The 15299-nt window shown below is 40.8% G+C and overlaps 1 protein-coding gene across 11 annotated transcripts in view; it reads right to left on the bottom strand.

Moving 5' to 3' along the window:
• The window catches only part of foxp1b (forkhead box P1b), a 169980-nt gene that overhangs the window by 18244 nt on the left and 136437 nt on the right, over window positions 1-15299 (bottom strand). For all 11 annotated transcript variants that reach the window (XM_079578555.1, XM_079578564.1, XM_079578562.1 and 8 more), the window contains 2 exons: window positions 12639-12825; window positions 4605-4712 (listed from right to left, as the gene is read on the bottom strand). In XM_079578555.1, the coding sequence (XP_079434681.1) occupies window positions 4605-4712; window positions 12639-12825 (295 nt within the window). The remainder of the gene's footprint in view (window positions 1-4604; window positions 4713-12638; window positions 12826-15299) is intronic.

Here is a 15299-nt window from a genome sequence, read left to right as displayed (position 1 = left end):
GAGTATGCTCTGAAAAGTAAAGACAATAATTGCTTTGTGTTAAATAATGACTTGCTGTTAATTGTTCATGTTCAAGATAAAATGTTCATGATAAAAAACAAACACAAAACTGCATATCTGCTGTAAATACGAAAAGAAAGAAAAAAAGCTCATCTTCTCGTAAAGATTTGTTCTGTCTCTCCAATAAAATCCCCCCACACATATACACACTGCAGGTCATGCTATTGTGTTCGCAGAATACCGTGTCCACAAAGCGATACACTTTGAGCGCTTGACGTTAATTATTGCGGCTAAAAAAGAAATTAAAAAGGCATATTCAAAGACAGCCCGGACAATTCCCCCACTCTAGATTCAATTCTCAGCGCGTTCCATTTAATCAAATACATTTAATTAAGTAGGCCGGGAAATGAATCTGGTAAACATTTCAGGACATCTTACTAAATTTCAAAGAGGAAAATAATAGGTAAAGACGTTTCAACTTCAATTTAACCAGCACGGGCTGAATTTTCAATGAAGACCGGCTTACGTGAGCAGCTTTGGAATTTGTCTGTTCATAGGAGACGCGAGCTCCTTTTCATCCTTTGTTACATTCCACTTTATTTCTCCTAATGACATGGAGAGTCACAGTGCATAATTAATAGGAAATGAAATATTCAAATGGGCCTAATGCAGCCTTGAGAGGAGCGTCTGGACACGGGAGCAGGGGCTAGGAGCAGGGGGGGTTGACATCGGCGTGCACTATGAGCGCTGGCATGTGTCACTTTCTGGACTTCAAATGAAGCCACTTTTAAAAGCTCTCTGGCAGAATGACAGTCTCTAATGCAAATGGCCACAATAAAACAAGTCCAAAAGACATGCCCCCAACACAAGGCTTTTTACATAAATATCAGCTGCTCTGAGCACTATTTTGAATGTTTGTAATTATAGTATACCATTATGTGTGCAGCTTAAGATGGGGTTTTAAAGTGTCACCGTGTGGAAGTACTTTCTTGTACATAAATGCATGCACTTTAAAAACATGAAATAATTAGGATTTTTTTGTGAACAATGATAATTAAACCTCATTGACTACTGGTTGATTCATTCATTTTCTGTTGACAAGAGCCACAGAGTATATGTTGAAAAGAGCCACAGAGTATATGTTGAAAAGAGCCACAGAGTATATGGCTCAGGTATCTCACTCAATCACCAGACTTTTGGAGTGTCTTTCCTCTTTAGAGCAATAACACACTTGGTTTGTGATAAACAAGAGTTTACTAAAACTAATATATATTAGTAAAACAGGGCAGGATATCTGAAGTGTTGTGTCTAAAAACAAATTATTACTGAGTGCACAAACGCAAACAGGTTAGACTGCTTGTCGTCCTTGTTCTATCTTACATGCACAAAACTGGGGTTTATTGTGAATAGCTTTCAACAACAGAGGAACCGCGATGTCGCCAAGAAGCGCCGCTGTCAGACCACTGCTTCTCAGGGATCAAGAATAACATTCATTGATTTTAGAAAACTCCCAATAAGTTACCTTAGTCACAAAAAATGTTTTTCACACTCAAAGGTACAGCCTGTTCTGCCCCCGAGCCATTAACAAAACATTGTTGTTGTTTTTTCTCGTATAAAGCAGTTATTTCTATAACCTTTTGACTAAAAGGTTATATTGTTTATCTTAAGGACAGAATTGAATAAAAATGTGCACAACTGTTTGTTTCTAATGTTCCATGACAAGCAAATCACTCAAATCTGTGCCTAATTGTTCAGGTTTTCCAGATTTCCATGCCACAGTAAACATACTTATATTGCTTGAGTCATGTCTACCCTCTTGATGACCTTTGAGTGGACGCTGCATAGAAAGGTTGTGACCTCTCTAAGGCAGGTTCAGTAGTAAATACTGCAACACACATCTACAAATTGCAACATGGCCTTTATACTGTATTTACCAAGTGTGTAAGAATGTGTGGTTTACTTTGAAGAATAAAATAAATACATGGCAGTTTGAAACAACATTTGGTCTTGTGTTGCTGTTGGCGTGTGGAGCTTAAGTCTGCTTGAGTCCTGCTCACCTTTCTCGCTGTGGTACACTGTGTTCTGCTGACTGGACTTACAGAAAACTTTAAAAGACGTCTTTTGTACAAGCCTGATGTCTCCTTTGTTTTTATTTTTGCTTCTTTCGCCGAGCCTGCAGTATCGGTTGCTGGGTTTCATGTGGAAGTGCTTAAGGCTTTGAGAGTTAACACCTTGGTGAGCTGCTTGCACTCTCGCCTGCTGTTAAACAAAGGCAGCTTTGTGGAGACTCTCCCCAAATGTTTTCTTAACATGTTCCAAGCAGTTTGAGCAGGCAACTAAAGTAAACAAGATGTTGCCATGATAAAAACACTTGTAAAAACAGAGCAGAGTGCACTCTGGCGCTTTTTAAGGCCGAGCCATACCGGCTGTGCAGAATTTAATTCCCTTCTCTACTATAAACAAAGGGCGAGGCAATGTCAGAATACCATAAACAGTGATGGATTTGACGTGGCAATCCCACAGTTACAATAAGTATAGCCCAATAACGAAACTCAATTTTATTGTCTACAAATATACCAAAAACATTTATTAACCTTGTTTTTGTTTGTTATCAAGTACAAATTATGTCAAAAAGTGGAATTGCTATGTTGTGCTGAACTTAATTTGCTCATTATGAACTGACCTTGAATGTGCATCACTTATTGGCAGCCTTCTTCCAAAAAAAATGTGTGATGCTGAAATAGTAGGTTAAGTCATCTTCATTGTAAAGGTTTTTTTTTCCCCATGCATTTTTATTACTCATTACTCCTTTATATAAATTGCTCATTACAATAAAGAAGCAAAGCTTCTACTTCAATGTGACAATGCATGCATCTTTACAGCTGACCCTGTGATAGCCTGCCGGGTGTCTATGGGAAAATGTGCGCGGGCTGAAGTGCTTGTTTTAGGATAATGGAATAGTGTCATATCTTGTTTAAAGAGCGCCTAATCCGGGGTGACAGTGAGCCATTGATCTGCTGCCACAACACACATGTTTCCATCCTCTCTGTAACCATGGCGCTGTTATGTGTTACATTACCTACATCACACGGCCCATAGGCTGCTTTAGTAAACTGGGCCTCCGACTCAAACACGAAGCCACGAAGTCAAACAAAGGCTCTGGACAGTGAACATGGAAGGAATATAATAGAGACACGGACTTCATAGAGGTGAAGTATCTAGGATGCTATGTGAATTGAAATGGCAAATGACTTGTAGCTGCAGACCAGCTACTTCTGTATTTAAGTCACTGGAGCATGAGAACAGAGAAACATCTGCAGATAGCTAATGCAAATGATTCCACGACAAACTGTCAAGGGAAAAAGACAATATTTTTAAGCAATCAAAAAGAATTAATAAGGTTTACGGCAAAGTCTAGTGCTATTTGAACAAACAGTGAGTATTGTTGCAACAGTGGCGTGATAACAACTACCTTATAAAATAATTACAAAGACTACATGGAAGAGAGGAAGAAAGGCCTAATAAGCATTAGCAAGTGGCATTTGTGCTAATGAAAATGAGCCTTGATTAGCAAATGTGACAGGGTTAATGACTTAGACAGGATTGGTCAATTAACATTGTCAAAACTGTAAGTATGGATTTTATTGCCATTAGGGCATAAGAGACGACACATCCCAAGCTTTATAACCCTACAGCTGAAGCTGAATTGTTTTAAATATATTTAAAAAATCTTACAGCTTATGCATCCTTTTTGGACTGTAAAGTGCAAAAGTAGGCGGACACATCAAAGTCAACTCCAGGCTTGTATCATTTGAGCGAGGCATGAGAAGGTAAAGAGAAAGACAAAAGCACTACTGGGAAAACAGACGGGAACACACAGTCATCTCACTGTCCACCGTCCAGTGACAAGGGCAAACATGCCGAGAGCCTTAAGTGTGGGCTGCCACAGATAAACATCCCACCGTTGTTTGTTTGGGAAAAATGGCCCCCCGTCACCATGGGAACTGCACTTATCACAGGAATTAGAGGCCCATGCCGTTCCCAGAAGGAGACCCCACCACGGTACCCTTGTTAAGACCAGGCCAACGTCGGGTACACTCAAGAATAACAACCAGCAGCAGCAGCACCTGTAGTGGCTGTGTGTCGCCGGGGGTTACCAAACGTGTAATCGACCCAATGCAAGGACATAAGGGCTGAGACGCTACCCCTGAGGATGACTTTGAGACTTTATACAGTATGACAAGTGTACCGGAGAGCTGAAAAATTGTTCCAAGGAAAATGTACGAGAAATTTCGTAATGTTATTAAGTTAAGGCAAATCTGAAAAATGTTTTCCACTAAATAAAATCTATACTTTTTCCCTTTTGGAAGTGAACTTGGTAGCGTATCATGTCATATTTATGACCATACATAGTGTATGAGCCATATGCTTGCATTCTCCTGCAAGCACCTGGGTTATTCTGTCCATTGTCCAGCATGTACTACATTCTTTTCTTCATTCACTACTGTACACAGACAATCGAGGTAAGGATGAATCACTTTGTCAGTGGACCACATTAGGCACAAGTCTGTTTGATTTTTGTTGTCAAGACTAAATGTACTTACTTTAGGAATGAGTAGAAATCATCAAAGACCGCCTCGCAGCCAGGCCACTTGCAGACGCCATGACCATACAGAGGATGAGTGTGATGAGAATGCTCTTCTAGTGTGGACCTACAAGACAAAACATACAGAATTACACATCAATAAAAGTCATGGCATTGTTCGATAACTTAATAGATGTCACACAATATGACGACTGCTTATCTGATCTCGATCTTTGAACCTTGGACAACAGGACGCACTCAAAAAGAGACTTGTGTTGAGATTGAAAGTCTAAATCAATACATAATAATTTAGTACCAGCACGGCTCGGTGCACTTCTCTTTGATCAAAACGGCTAGGGGGCTCCCTCAAGCTGTTATTTGCTACATCCTATCCCAAAGCCCACCTGGAGATCTGTGTACAACAACATTGCCCCCCCCCCACACCCCATCCCAAATGCATCAACCGCTTTCCACATTGTTCACAAACTCTAAACATCCTCCGTCTGGTATCAATTTATCTACGGACCAACTCATGTCACCAAGGGGCCGACGACAAGCACAACTGTTTGCATCTATGGGGAGCCTATGCCTGTGTACAATCACTCTAAATAGCGAGGACATCCCCCTTGCAAAAACAAACTTTACAACATCTTCCATATGGCGAGAGGTGCGCAGCCGCGGCTAACCACGGCAACTGCTAAGAGAGCAAGACAGGCCGCCATATGGACGCAGACACTATACAAGACGCACAACTTTGAGCTACAAGAGCCTGGGGGACTGGCCTATATCACTACCACCTGTGCTTGTGGCGGCTTGTGCTTCTCGAGAGGAGCAGTCCTCCGCTCTCGAAGACAACACGGGCCGATTGGGGAGATTCATTACGCCACAAACTGCAGTGGGAATAACTGCTGCGTGGGAATAGCTTAGAACCATCAAGGTTTGTGTTTGCTAATATTAATGCGAGCGGTTACAAGGGATGGAAAAGAAAATACAAAAATAAACAAATTACACTATTTGCTTGTTTTTCACCAGCAACTGTGACAATCTAACAAAGCACTGGCCAATATATCACCCAAAAAGATAGGGTATACATTAGAAACTACAACAATCCAATTTTAGAGGATTAAACGCTTCGATTAAAATCTCATTTGTATCAGTGTTCACAAAGCAGCACCTCAAGGTAGAAATTTTAAAGGCCATCTCCTGTTTTCTTGTTATAATTACTTGTTTAAAAGTTCACATTGGTCATAACATGTGATAATTGCATTGCAATTAGCAAGCAGTCAAGCATTCATGAATGTGGTTAGCAGCTCCCCCCCCCCCATCTCTGAAAGGAGTAGATATTTTTTATTCAATTATGAATTATGCATTCACATTTAGACCTCTGTTTTGATATGGCTAATAAATAGACAGCGGAGGGCCTACTATAATGAGGTTTTAACAAGAAAATGTGAAGGTAAGGCTGGTTTTTAATTTAAAGAGATCTCTTTTTTAATTCTTGCGAGCTGCCTTGTTGGTTAATTCTGTATTAATAAGATAATGAAATGTGGAGTGTGCAGAGAATCATTGAACTCAAAGCACCAGAAGAGGCTGGCGGCACAAGAACCTTTTGAAATGCTGTCTGGCTAAACAGTAGTAAATGACAAGTTAAACTAAATGCATCACATTAGGGTGTTAGAGGAATATCCTTTGATTCATAAGGGGTTTTAGGACCATCTAAAGTGCAGGAATAAGAAGGGAAGATCTCTGCTTTGCAAGTTGCCTGTGCTGCGTTAAATTTGACTTGCACCCATAACAGGTCTGTCAGGATGTTGTTATTGTCAGGCAGCCTGGGGGAGAGCGCTCAAATGATCTTGTAGCAGAAATGCATGTCATCAGCTTCCTTTTGGAGACGAAGGAACATTAAAGTGCCTGGAGAGCCGGGCCTAGCGCTTGGGACCGCAGCGTCCAGGTGTTGCGCTGTGTTTATGTGCAGACAGACGTCAGGAGATGCCTTCCACAGCTGCGCGCCAGTTGTTTTCTACTTCACTTCTTTTGATGAGATGCTCTGGGCCATAAACAAGTCATGATGTATGGCGTGGCGCACTGATGGACTCGATCCATCAGAGAAAATGGGGCGATTGATGTCCATAGAGCGAGGTCAGTGTCTCGCCACAGAGGAGTGAGCCTGATTATGTTTCATTAAGCACTATTACCCACAGATCTCAATACATTTGTTTTTTTGTGAACCAATGACTGATTGTATAACATATGGTTCATCATACAATATAATAACAGTGGGATCTTTATACTGCCTTTCTTTATATGAAGAAGAGAGTCAAGACTGGCTGGATCAAACTAATATTGGGTTTGGTAAGCAAACATTACATAAAACTATTAATTAATCCAGAATATATTACGTTTATGCACAGATGCACAACATGCTTGTTGTTGTTTGTGAACGCAAATTTGGTGGCAATCCAGCTCACAGTGCAAATGACTACTAGTTGTTAAAGCAGTACTAAATAACTCATATCCCGAGAGGCCATAAGCGCCAGTGCAGGTGTTGTAGCATGTTGCGGTTTTTTACTCATTAATTGTCCTGGAGAGTAAATACTACGCTGATAGAAAAGATAAAGGGAGGGAGGGATATTGTTCATCCAAATACACGATGGAGATCATTTTTTTCACTCAAACTTGGCTGTAAATACTGTTTAAGTGGCGCTAGCCCACAATTAGCTTTGCCCGTTAGCCTGTTAGCTTCTTCTTTGTGATTCCATTAGTGTGTATTGCGCATCCGACCCGGTGCAGGCAAAGTTGCAATTGTAGTTTTCTGGCCAGAGACACCAGGGGGAGATGAAAGACCCTCCAATCATCCCATTAACACTTGTATCCCCTAGAGGGACTACGAAAAGGATTTATTAAGGTAAACTAGTACTGCTTTAATTGTATGTTCTACTAACCATTGAAGTTGATGTAAATAAAAATAATGCTTTTCCAGGTTATGTCCAAACCACAGGGAGCTCAAAATGTTTAATATGGACTAAAAAAGATTCAGTTTATTCGCACCTCCGCCTAACCACCCACTCTAATCTTCACTCACCACTCCTCTCATAGCATTGAATGGTTTACCATAAATGATTTAATTATCTTTTTTTTTCCCTCTGTGAGATGAATGAAAGGCAAGAGAGAGATGGGGGAGCTGTGGTAAATCTGATTATTTATCTCCTTAACAGATTGCTGTGTTACAGTCCCTGAGCTGTGGTTACTGATGGTTGCTGGGAAGTAAAGTGGGCCAAGAGCCTTGTGAGGATGCTTCCCCCAACAAAAGCTGATACACACTGTAAGGGGAATTTGTGTCAGATACAGATCACGTACATTGTATTTAAGTAAGCAAGTCAGTGAGGAAAGATGGGTTTTCTAGATGAAGTGCATTGCATATGATTGTGCTATTTGTGGCACAAATAAAAAATAATAGCCAAATGTGCAATGAGACAACTAAGCGCAGATAAACACGCGCCTTGTCTTCCATTGCCGTGTCAATCCGGCAGTGATTGAATTTCTCCCCCTCTTCCTTAAGACGGAAGTGCAAAGCCGGTGAGTGATTCCTGTGGATGCACTTAAGGTTTTAGTTGCAGGCGTCGCTGTGCCTGGCCAGATTTTATATGACACATGAAACTAACTACATGGTACTTAGGCTCCGCTGTAAACCAATCTGAAACCGGTCGGGAAAATGTGCCCATCAGCACAGAGCCTTGTTTCTGTTGCATGACAAAAGGACTAGCAAAACCGCATCAATTAAAAGTTCATTAAGTTCAGCGCTGGGAGGATGAGTGGATGCTCTCTATTTACACCCGGGCCGGCCCAGCCCATTATCTCCAACCTGATTATTCAAATCCCAGGATTATAACTGCCATTTCTCTGAGCCCTCGCTTTGAATAGTCACACTTGTGTTTCATGTTTCTGCCCATAGAGATGATTAGAATTAGTGTAAGTCTGCATCTTCAAACAAGGAGAAATAAAGCTCTTGACAGTGTTCCAAAATTAACACCAAAACAGTTAATTGCTTATGAAAATTGTTCTGCCCAAACCTCAAAGGGCAAGAAGTATATGCCACAACACGCTCCCTTGAAAGACGTCCCATCAGCCCTTTAAGGGTTACCACTGCAGATGATTAACATGGGCAGTTTGGCGGGCAGTTTTATTCAAGTATGGGCTAGCACAGTGGTTCTCAAACTTTTCACTCCAATGAAATATTTGACTTTCCCACCAGCACCACCAGGCCAAGATCAAGATCAAATCAGGACTTAAGTGAAATGAAACAAAATTATGTAATGTAAAACATTTCTAAAACAACAACAACAACAACAACAACAAAAACACTAAACATTAATGAACTAGCAAAACATAAATGGTCCAAATAGTCCACAATTGGAGCTGCAACACTCCAAACGTGGACAGACAAAGGAAAATTAAATCTATTACTTGAATAATAACACGCAATCCAGCCCTTTGCTTTATTTGAATTCTGTCTCCCGCTTACTTCCTGTTCCACATAGAGTGGTGTTCTTGCATGGACTGGGTATAATCCAGATGGCTTCATGAGAATCACCTGCTCCTTTTTTTGACAGATCTAAGATATGTCGAGAATATTCTGCCGGAGCGTGCCTTCTTCACTTTAACTCGTATTAAACTGCTGTCGACATCTTCTTTAATCTCTGACAGCCCGTGCACGGAGCAGCCTATGCCAGCTCGTGCGCTCTGTCTCCGGCGATGTTACATGCAGTCCTCAGTTGAGACCGCTCTGCGCCTCGTCTTGCTGTTAATGCTCACCTTTCTACTCGCTGGCGACAGAGTGTGATGAAGTGAGCCAGTCAGGATCGCTCCCCTGTGATTACCCCTGGACTGCTCCAAAAACTACAGCAGACATTCAAGCGAACACTGGGTAAAAAAGCATTGAGAGTCACAGGATATGTGAGAAGAAGTAGGTTTCTCACTGTTGGTAAATCGTACGTGCAGGTGATGAACTTGTTCTCTCAAGGTCTCATTTGCATCATGTGTTTGTTTGATGATGTTGGAAAAAATGCAATTCATTCATTTGATTCCATCTACATAAGACCCCATTGGCAATGTATTAAAAGTATTGTGTTAAATTTAACCAGGTAACCAGGTAAGTCCCACTCCTTTTCATACAATAACAATATATTACCAGTATTTTGTTTCTTAAAGTAACAGATGTATTACTCATAGCCTTCTTGTGAGCATCCCTGAGATCCAAGCCTGCATGTCCGGCCCTCGAGCGACCCCCCTTCACCTCCACAAGCTCGTTGGTTTGGTGTTGCTAAACATGTTTAGACCGGGAAGGATTTTTTAATGTGACGTCTAGGTTTTGATCACTAAAACACAAATCAGACGTTAGGTACTGAGCTCACAGTGCCTTGAGGCTCCACACCAGCAGTTCAAAAGATCAGCCTTTGGTGCAAGAAAACAAGCAAATGTGTAAGATGCCAAATTAATTCCTTCCTCCAACTCACAGAAACAGCTTGAGGAGACGATCAAATCCCTTTTCGCACATGATTCACCCTGCTTTACAGAGTACAATATGCCCCAAGTCAGTTTGTTTTTGGCACTTACAGTAAGAACTTGTTGGTCTTGTTAAACCTAAACTGACACGTTGCTTAAAAATGCCAACTAGTTGCTTGTCAACAAGGACATAAAAAAAATAAAAAATAAGCTTTTGTTTTTTTCCCCCCTCCACTCCAGAAATACACAGGCAAATGTGGTTTAGGTTACAACCACCATTTCCGAATTGAAACAATAGCAAAGCGGATCAATATCTCGTCTTATTAAGCGTACGTTGATCCCATTTCAGTGAACACAATTCTCTAAATCCCTGAATTCCTTCTAGGTGTTCCGCTTAGATTAAATTGCAACCAGGGAAAAAAAAAGTGTTGGCCTTAATGGAAATAATAGTTAGAAACTATAAATTAAAACTAATCTGTGTGCAAACTCTAAGGGGACGTGTCAGTCAAGCAGGCTCCGGTGAGAAATGGCTATTTTAAATGGGATTAGGTGGCACACAGGCTGCTGTTTGCTTTAGATACAGATGACACCGAAGGCTGCTCCACGTCGAATTACTAATGTTGTTGTGTAAAGGCGTTGACATTTTGTGATCATCGCCTCATGGATTTATTCAAAGAGCATGCCGTATTATGTAGCACATTTATTATGATGCAGTTATGGCTTATTTATTTTCAGAGGTATGCAGAGTGGGCGCCTGGTAAAACACACCATGCATAATTCTGAACATTAAAAGGAAACGGTTGAATAGGAACAAGCCTGGCGTCCCATTTTGTCTATGTTTTTCCTTTATAATTACTATTCGATTCTTTACATGTCAGAGTGATTTTGACATCCAAAGGGGTAAAGCAAATGGAAGCGTTTGGACAGATATTTGCCACAGTGCGTGAAAGTACCAACTATAAAACACAAAATAATAGTTTTTTTTGGTGAAATGTCAAATTAATTTAAGAAACAAGACCGACATAAAGCTACCCATTGAGACAAGCAGCTGTGATTTGCCAAAAGAAGGCACGGCCATAAAGTCAGAGAAGGTGTGGCCTTTCTCTCCACATGCCTGGACTGGTTTCCACTATACTCGCCCATCAACCCAAAACATGTACAGTAGGCTAGCCTTCCAGATTGTTACCCCAGACCAAGGTCCGGGCACCTATTTCCAAATGGGACAATAAAGGGTACAATTAACCCTTTATAGGGCAAGTGACTATTTTTTTTGTAATTTCCGCACACTTTACATACGGCCTCCCTGCTGTAGGAGCATGTAGTCCTCACTCAGCCAATCAGAAGAATCACCCTACATCACAGACCCCACTACTGTGGCATTTGACCAATCAGCAGAGACCGGTCGTGCTCTCAACTTCCTGTTTTCTCTGAAGTCTGAAAAAGACCCAAGTCTGGCTAAATTCATGGTACATTTCTTTCAAGTTGATGAAACTCACACATTTTATTGGTGAATAATTGTGGTAAATGATTATATATATGTTGGTTTTAGAGCAGGTGGTGAAATTACAGCATGAAAAAGGCAGGCACCATATTTGATCATATGCCCTGTTCACCCCTCCCACTGCACGTAAAGCACAATCACATTACAAAAGCTCTTGCCTATGACAGGTGTGATCATTCAAACATCAATATCACAAAACACAATGTCTCCTTTTCTTTTCTTTTTTTTTTTACCAGTTCAGGGCATGAACCAAATATGGCAACTTCGCTCACATTGATTTTCTGCATTATAATGAAATTCTTTGAAAAATGCTACAACAGGAATACACATGTGTTATGTCCCCCAATAACACTCATCAGTTTAAACTATTAATTTTAAAGTATTTCAATGAGTGCCCTATAAAGGGGCAAAAAACATAAAAATAGAAGTGATCAGATTGGCCAGGATAAATAGAAATATATATCGGATACAAATGTGCATCATTCTCTATGCACTTCGAAGGACCTTTTACTAACCATGCGGCATGTGCATGTTAACCTCTTAACTCTCACCTTAACCGAGCGCATTTCATCCGGTTCAGCTTTACCCAAATCTAAAAGCTCCTCGACTTTACAACCTATAAAGGCCATTGTAACGTCTCATTTGAAAGCTACAAAATGGATCTAAACAGATCTTTTGCCTCGCTTTTTTTGCTACGTTTTTGTCCGTCTTTTGTCACTTTTTTCACATTTTGTCTTTTTGTTGTGTTTTCACACTCATTTCATCTCGTTTTTAGCGCTTTTTTTTATTTTTTACGCTTTTTTCCAAGTGGTTCAAGATTTGGGAAAAACCAAACTGGGGACAATGTGGTCGTTTCAGGTGGGGGTTAAGAGGTTAAAGCATTGGCCTCTTATGTGACACATTAGATCACACTTTCTGTCAGTAAATAATGGACTTACTCAACAGGGTGAGATAAGTGCAATATGGTTTAGTTGGTTTATGAATGCACTTAAGTTTCAGTGGATAAAAACACAAAGCAGAAAGTGACGACAGAACATGTACAGCACTCACCCTTCCCGCTTTTGACTCAGGTACTGCCCGTTGGTGGGGGTGTGCTGGTTGAGCATGTGGTTCTTTGGGGGGGTCGGGGAGGACAGGTCCAGCCCCCTGTGGCCGTTGTTGCTGCCGTTGTACTCCTCCTTCACATGAGCGTTTGTCACCTCCTTCCACAGCTGCTGCAGCTCGGCTGGAATCATGCCTGAGACAAACAAATTGGATAATTAAATCAATTAACAGCTAATCCGACTTTCCTCTTCATCACTTAATTAAATCAAAGCATCTGTAAACAAAGCCCAGTATTAATTAGACAGTATTCCACTACAGGGTAATGCAGTGTCAGTGAGCCCCCTCCTCTGTTTCTGCCTGCGATGTGAAGCGTATTTATACACTCAAATCCCTGGCATTCACACCCATTACATGCCCAGAGTAAATAATTAACATCCAGACATGGCATGAAATCTGAATAATCGCCGTCACTTTCATTCAACAGCAGAGACAGAGGGAGAACACACACACACACACAACAAAAAGTTTACAATGGCAGCACTAGAAAACATCGCAGCCCTCCTTGAGAAGAGACCCGAGGGTAATATACTCACAAGCGCATTAATGTGCAAAATACTTAGCGCTCCGTACCGCCTCCAATTGACACACAAGACTTAAAGCTCATTTAGTGACTCAAGCATGCAACAAAAAAACAAAAAAATTAAACAAAAAACTACAACATCGGTGGAAGACATTTGTCTGGGCGCTACTAACACATTATGAGCGTGTGATTTACCGTGAATTTTACAGGCAATTGTCATTCAAACCTTTGGCATGAGTGTTCCACAATCATTAGGATACAGCACAACATGTATGGCTAATACTGACATATTGAAAGATATACAGTATACCTCTAGAAGAAGAAGAGCTTTGTTTATATAGCGCCTTTCACAGACATGGTCACAAAGCGCTTTACATGAGACAATGTAACATCTATAGCACATCGACATTCACACTGCTGACTCGAATGACGCTAAATCCCTGCCATTTGCACTATCCCATCAGCCCTGGGCCATCTTTAGCCTGTCCAACCATGGGAGTGGATCTTCCCTTCAATGTGGTTTTTGAGGTTTCTCTTTTTTCCCACTGGGTTTTTGAGATTTCCCTTGCCGAGAAGGAGGGTTTGAGGACCGGGGACACTCGAGGACAAGTATCCATCTGCGGCTTCGCAGCTGATTGTTCCTTTGGACATTGCATTTGCACTTCAATTTCATTGTTTCATATCTTGAAACTCACTTTTGGCATAAGTTTGCGCAGACCATTTGATATATTCCTCATGATTATCTAAATACACTGAGGGGAGTATGATAAAAATTGGGCATATCAAATGCATTAAGGTTGAAATTATTCATAGGCAGTAAAAGTCAGAAACTTTAAAGGTAGAAAAAAAAAATCCACATTTGAATTTGACTTTTTGCTGTCTTTTATTTTTCTTTTGCGCAGGCAGGACTCAGACAGAGATGGTTTATTGGCAAGCTAAGTTACCTAAATATCCCTGAAAGAAGCTTAAAAAAGAAGCTGTGTTATTTGCTTATAACTGACAGCGATCCCAACACTCTGGGCTAAAGTGCGGATGAAGAGGGATAATAATGTGTTTGTGCATCTTAAAATGAAGCCTTTGAAGCCACAAAAATATATATTTTTTGTACAGCATGTGCTTGTGTTTGACACAAATAAGGCTAAAGCCGACACGCAAAATAAGATTAACCCTCTTGGGTGAAAAATATAGTGATTTGTAAATTCGGTCAAAATGCACAGCTTGGCGAAGAGTTAATAGGGTCTGGGGATTTGTAATGACTATTCAAATGTGTGCTTAAATATGCCACATGTTTAAAGCCTGGAGAGAGAGAAGGGCTGTGGAGAGAATGAACTGCGGCGCAAATGGCCAAGACCACTCGTTTAACATTACAATTAATTAAATCCATTCTCAAAATGAGCAGCAGTAAATGAAAGATGATTTGCACATGCTTATCTTCTTATATTCTCCAGACCAGCCCCCTCCACCCATTTTCTCATCAGCTGCACAGTAGATACCAGAAGTGCCCCTTTTCAAATGTGAGACAATGTGCACAAAATGCTTAGTCTTAATTTATTCCTGTTGTGGAAAATAACTGTGAGGTGAAGATCTCAATACGATCAGCAAAATATTTTTAATTTGATAAGCTACTAAAGATTTTAATTATGCTGGTAATGGAGAACATTGGCCTAATGAGGCGGAGGACTCCAGAGAGACGCAGGGCTAAGAACTGTGAAATGAGTCTGATAGGATTGCTGTAAATTCACACGAGATGGTTTGCATATCAAAGAGCAGGAAATGATTGCAGGACAAATCAATAACCTTTCCACGTTCCAAGGAGCGTCTTTCCTCGTTGGAATATTTTAACACACTGCCTCCATTCAGTCCGCCCGTATTCTCTCGTATTCAGCCTGACGCTTGGCGTGGGCTAATCTAAGAGCACTTGTGTGACAGGCGAAACATGCCTGATATCACTCCTTTGTTGTATCATGCTAATCCCAGGCACGAGTTGCATTACTTAAAGGGACTTTGTTTGGTCATATATTGGGGTATTTTAATAGGCCTTTTTCTGCACAAATGAACATATATAGAATTTTAAGGTGAGACATGGC

The sequence above is a fragment of the Gobius niger genome, assembly GCF_951799975.1.
Source record: "Gobius niger genome assembly, chromosome: 20".
Classification (NCBI taxonomy): domain Eukaryota; kingdom Metazoa; phylum Chordata; class Actinopteri; order Gobiiformes; family Gobiidae; genus Gobius; species Gobius niger.
The sequence above is the reverse complement of the archived record's forward strand: the minus strand, read 5'-3'. Positions and strand labels throughout refer to the sequence as shown.